Consider the following 6,000-nt stretch of genomic DNA (forward strand, 5'->3'; position numbering starts at 1 on the left):
TATACCATATTTTTCGGAGTATAAACTACCGTTCAAAAGTTTGGGGTCACCCAAACAATTTTGTGGAATAGCCTTCATTTCTAAGAACAAGAATAGACTGTCGAGTTTCAGATGAAAGTTCTCTTTTTTTGGCCATTTTGAGCGTTTAATTTACCCCACAAATGTGATGCTCCAGAAACTCAATCTGCTCAAAGGAAGGTCAGTTTTGTAGCTTCTGTAACGAGCTAAACTGTTTTCAGATGTGTGAACATGATTGCACAAGGGTTTTCTAATCATCAATTAGCCTTCTGAGCCAATGAGCAAACACATTGTACCATCAGAACACTGGAGTGATAGTTGCTGGAAATGGGCCTCTATACACCTATGTAGATATTGCACCAAAAACCAGACATTTGCAGCTAGAATAGTCATTTACCACATTAGCAATGTATAGAGTGTATTTCTTTAAAGTTAAGACTAGTTTAAAGTTATCTTCATTGAAAAGTACAGTGCTTTTCCTTCAAAAATAAGGACATTTCAATGTGACCCCAAACTTTTGAACGGTAGTGTAAGTCGCACCTGCCGAAAATGCATAATAAAAAAGGAAAAAACATATAAGTCGCACTGGAGCCCGGCCAAACTATGAAAAAAACTGCGACTTATAGTCCGAAAAATACGGTACGCTGTAAAATGAGATATTTGGAAAAACCTTTGATTGCTTGTCAAACGGCAGTAAACCAGTTGATCAAACAAAACAGAAGTCATCGTCATAGACCTTATGTGTCAAAGTCAAAGTCAATGAATGATCTATGGCCCCCGGGTTGATATTTGATTAGTATTAGAACCGGCCCTCAGGCCACAGCCACCTGCTGCTGTTTTGCACACACCAATTCCCATCAGTGTTGGCGCTAGGAATTTTTAAGATGGGGTCCCTCTTTTTTGTAACCGTTTTGAAAACAAATAATACATTTATGCATTATCCTGTTGTACCTCACATTCTATATTGTGTTTTGGAAAAAGGTTGTCATAAACGGTACTTGATTCATTAAAAAAATAATACAAAAGAAAACACATTTTTATGCATATGTAAATGTATTCAGTTATAAACATTCATTCACTTTCTTCTTTCCTTCATGGAACTAAACTTTACCGCTGCCGGTATTTTTTTCTATACTTTTATTGTAATATTTTCAGAATGTTTTTGTTCTATTTTTGGCTAAAGTAAGACAAAAAAAACAATCTGAAGTTGTCTCTATTTTGTAGTTTTAATGCCATGATTTTAATAGTCCGGCCCGCGTGTGCACAGATTTTCCTCCATGTGGCCCCTGAGCTAAAATAAGTTTGACACCCCTGTTGTAGACCCACCAGCTGCGAAAGTTAGCTTTTCAATCAACTAATCCAGGGGTGTTGAACTCATTTTAGCTCAGGAGCAGCATTGGAGAAAAATCTATTCCCACGTGGACCGGACGGGTAAAATCATGACATAACTTAAAAATACAACTACGACAACTACAGAGGGTTTTCTTTGTTTTACTTCAGGCCAACACTTTTTGAAAATGTACATAATAATAATAATCCTCTTGACAAAACACTTCAAGTTAGTTGAAAATTCTGAGGAAAAAATTGGTTTCAAAACCACCATAAAGAACACAATGACCTAGGGCTGGGCGATATGGCCTTTTTTTAATATCTCAATATTTTTAGGCCATGTCACGATACACCATATATATATCTCAATATTTTGCCTTAGCCTTGAATGAACATTTGATGCATATAATCACACCAGTATGATGATTCTATGTGTCCACATTAAAACATTCTTGTTCATACTGCATTAATATATGCTCATTTTAAACTTTCATGCAGAGAGGGAAATCACAACTAAGTCAATTTGCCAAAACTGTATTTATTAAACAGTTATTAAGCAGTGGCACAAACATTCATGTCATTTCCAAAACAGAAAGTGCAAGATTGTCAGAGACATTTTAAAACAAGCTATTAGTGCACTTTTGTGCATGATGTCACTAAGATGACATATCAAAACACTAAATTAAAGTGCACTTTTTGTACAGAACGCCACTACAATAGTTTAAAACAAATAAATTGCATTTTTGTGCATGATGTCACACAAGATATTTCAAAAACTGTCAAATAAAAAGGCTGCATAATAGGAAATCAAATAGTGTATGCCCTTCGCTATGTGGTAGGTTCCTGCGGACGTTATCTCCTTCTGTTGTTGATTATTTTTTTCATACGGTGTTGATGTGGAAACGGTTGCTTCTGCATTTTGTTGGTGTGGCACCGAACGGAGATGTTGACATGCGGAGTTTCAAGCACTTTTCATTCTCTAGCGGGTGACTTTTCAAATGATGCTACACATTAGCAGTAATGCTACGCTTTTGCCGCATACTTGACATATTACGGTTGTCTGTTCAACATCTTCCCGCTTGAAGCCAAACCACCGCCAGACGATGGACCCGTGCTGTTTTTCTAGGGAATTAAGTATTCTTCCTTCATTTGTTACCAGATTCGCACCTTCTTTCTCTCGTATTACCACTCGCACCGCTAGCACCACAGCTAACGTTAGCTCTGCTTTGCGAGAGTGTATGACGTTGCACGCACGACAGCATGTGACGTATGTAAGAAGGTGTGCTTTTTTACGTCTCTGTGAGAAGGAGGGACAAGAAAGAGTGAGAAGAGCCTGTAGTGTAATGCCCGCAGCTAAAAGCAACTGTGTGAGAACGTATACTCGAATATCACGATATAGTCATTTTCTATATCGCACAGAGACAAACCCCGCAATATATCGAGTATATTCGATATATCACCCAGCCCTACAATGACCTTAGATTTCATTCATCTGTGTGTCTACAAAGCCATTCAACTTTAAGTCACAGCTCAACTAGGCTTGAACAAAATCTAGTAGGTGAGTATTGTGCTGATATTGTTCAGCTGCACCATAAATACATTGAAAATACATGTGATCGCTATTGGTATCGGCCCATTTCACCCGTAGGTGATTGGAATCGGTAGCATAAATCCCTGATGGGAACATGTCTAGTGTGCATGTCAGCATCTTCAACACCAGATAGGATTGTAATTAGTCTTTTGTTTTTTCTTGTCTATTCAGGGTTGAGTTGGACCAAATCGAACTGCTTAGTTGAAAATGGCAGTCGGCCATTTTCTTCTCCTTTCTCTCCCAGTCAACACGTCGCGCGGTGCGGCGGATCTCCTCTCAGCAAAGGAGTGGTCAGGTATCACCTGTGACATTTCTGTCTTGTTTGCAGCGCCATCTTCAGGGTGTGAAAGGAAACCTGTCAATCTCAGCTTTCTGATTGGCTGTTGATAACCTGTGAAGTGGTGTTTATGTACACCGTGGACTGAATAGCACCACACTTGTTTGGGTTTTAGTTTCAAAAAATGCTCATTTGAGCCGGCAGGACCCGCAACTGACTTGTTGATGTGTATTTGAATGAGAAGTACGGCACTTTATTGCTAAAACTACTCTTGTTTGGTTGTTTCTGCCCAACATTAATGGTCAATATTCACACTCCAGACAAGAACCTTTTTTGCAATCATTCATCGTCAAAAGCCAGTTTGAAAGAAACTAAATACATCCCATAATAACACAGAGAGAATAATTCCACCCAATCAGTGCCATTAGCTTGTTGTAACTCTCCAACTTAAATTATTTAATTTTTTTCAACTCTAACTTTGATAACACAAAACCCAAAATCAGTGAAATTGGCACGTTGTGTAATTCGTAAATAAAAACAGAATACAATGATTCGAAAATCCTTTTCAACTTATATTCAACTGAATAGACTGTCCTCTTTGGTCCAGAGGACACAACGTCCACAGTTTCCAAAACAATTTGAAATGTTGACTCGTCAGACCACAGAACACGTTTACACTTTACATCAGTCCATCTTAGATGAGCTCGGGCCCAGCGAAGCCTGCTGCGTTTCTGGGTGTTGTTGATCAATGGCTTTCGCTTTGCATAGTAGAGTTTTAACTTGCACTTACAGATGTCAGGACGAACTGTAGTTACTGACAGTGGTTTTTTGAAGTGTTCCTGAGCCCATGTGGTGATATCCTTTACACACAGATGTGGGTTTTTGATGCAGTACCGCCTGAGGGATCGAAGGTCACGGGCTTAGCCGCTTACATGCAGTGATTTCTCCAGATTCTCTGAACCTTCTGATGATATTACAGACCGTAGATGGTGAAATCCCTTAAAGTTCTTGCGATAGCTGGCTGAGAAATGTTGTTCTTAAACTATTGGACAATTTGATCACGCATTTGTTCACAAAGTGGTGACTCTCGCCCCATCTTTGTTTGTGAATGACTGAGCATTTCATGGAAGCTGCTTTTATACCCAATCATGGCACCCACCTGTTCCCAATTAGCCTGTTTACCTGTGGGATGTTCCAAATAAGTGTTTGATGAGAATTCCTCAACTTTCTCAGTCTTTTTTGCCACTTGTGCCAGCTTTTTTGAAACATGTTGCAGGCATCAAATTCTAAATAAGCTAATATTTGCAAACAATAACGTTTTTCAGTTCAAACATAAAATATCTTGTCTTTGCAGTCTATTCAATTGAATATAAGTTGAAAAGGATTAGAAAATCATTGTATTCTGTTTTTTCTACCATTTACACAACGTGCAAACTTCACTGGTTTTGGCACAAATCAGGAAACTTTTATTTTATTTTGAAAAAAGGTTGACTTATTTGAGTAAAAGGAGTGAGTTGTTGGCAAAGGCATGACATATAATAACATTTATGCTAACGGCATGTTGACACTGAGCACATTAAAGACATTCAACTAAAAGTTGTATTTTAAAAATAAACCTAAATAGGACTGTTATTTTAACCCCTCAGTCATAGTTTACTTATTTTATTTTATTAAAACACAGGAAATATGCTGAAAAAATAAATGAGCAACTTCCTGTGAATCATGTTTTTAAAGAAAATGTGTAAAAAATAACATTTAAAATGAGCATATATGATGGTAGCACTAATTTTAGGAAACAGGTAAAGGCAACAAATGCTATTTTTCCAGTGTTCAAGTTAAATTAAAATCAATTATATTAAAACATTAATTATTTATAGTTAATTTTAATGTGCATGTTATTAAAAAGATTCAAACGGCACTAATTGGGTGGAATAGGCCTTTAAGGAAAACGATTGATGTATCGAAATATAATTTAAAAAACTGTTAAATTGTAATATTTGAAGAGTCAAATCCTATAATTTGTAGTTTTAGGTGCACTTCTCTTCACCAGGAAAACCTTTCTGCCATTTTTTGCCGCCAATATTCACTTTTGACAATTTAGTTCTTTGAAAAACGCATTTTGTGGCGGTAAAAACTTGAATTGACTCAACCAGATGTTTTGTCTATTCTTCGATGTGAATATTCCAAGTGTGTACAAAATAATGTGATTTTTGAATGTGCATTTAAAAAAAAATTGTTTTGAAGATATTTTTATGGTGCAACAAACAGCATGTATATGAATTATGAATCGGTATGGACCAAACTGGACTTTGAACAAGTCGGTGATTGGAAAAAAGAAATTGGAAGTTTTATACAGAAACAAACCGTGCACTAGTAAGAAGATCCAGTAGACAAGGTCGATATTTCTGTTAAACCTTGTCTTAAAAATCCTACCCTTCATTTTCTAACCCCAACTAGGGCGATACTGCACATTTTGGCATTGATCTTACACCAGTAGAAGCAAACACTGGCCCAATATCTCCGATACCAGTTTTACCGATATTTTTTACTTCAACATTTAATCATTTTTGCCTTTTAATTTGTTGATAGTGATTATCAGAGTAAAACAACTTTTGGCAAACTCCATATTCACTGGTATGTTTATTATCCCCATACTTATTTGTAGACAATTGAACAAACTATATTAGAAAATAAAGTGAAAAATAAGTAAACAATCTCTTGGCTTTTTGCCCCTAATTCCCCCCGTGTCCAAAGACTTATTCAGTGAGTTTGTAGACTAATAATA

General features: G+C 36.8%; 1 protein-coding gene across 1 annotated transcript in view; it reads left to right on the forward strand.

Moving 5' to 3' along the window:
• The window catches only part of LOC133639231 (palmitoyltransferase ZDHHC5-A-like), a 33,329-nt gene extending 28,452 nt beyond the window's left edge, over positions 1-4,877 (forward strand). The window contains exon 12 of the mRNA XM_062032403.1: positions 3,110-4,877. Coding sequence (XP_061888387.1) covers positions 3,110-3,143 — 34 coding nt within the window. The 3' untranslated portion in view covers positions 3,144-4,877. The remainder of the gene's footprint in view (positions 1-3,109) is intronic.
• The last annotated feature ends 1,123 nt before the right edge of the window (positions 4,878-6,000 follow it).

The sequence above is a fragment of the Entelurus aequoreus genome, linkage group LG22 (assembly GCF_033978785.1).
Source record: "Entelurus aequoreus isolate RoL-2023_Sb linkage group LG22, RoL_Eaeq_v1.1, whole genome shotgun sequence".
NCBI lineage: Eukaryota > Metazoa > Chordata > Actinopteri > Syngnathiformes > Syngnathidae > Entelurus > Entelurus aequoreus.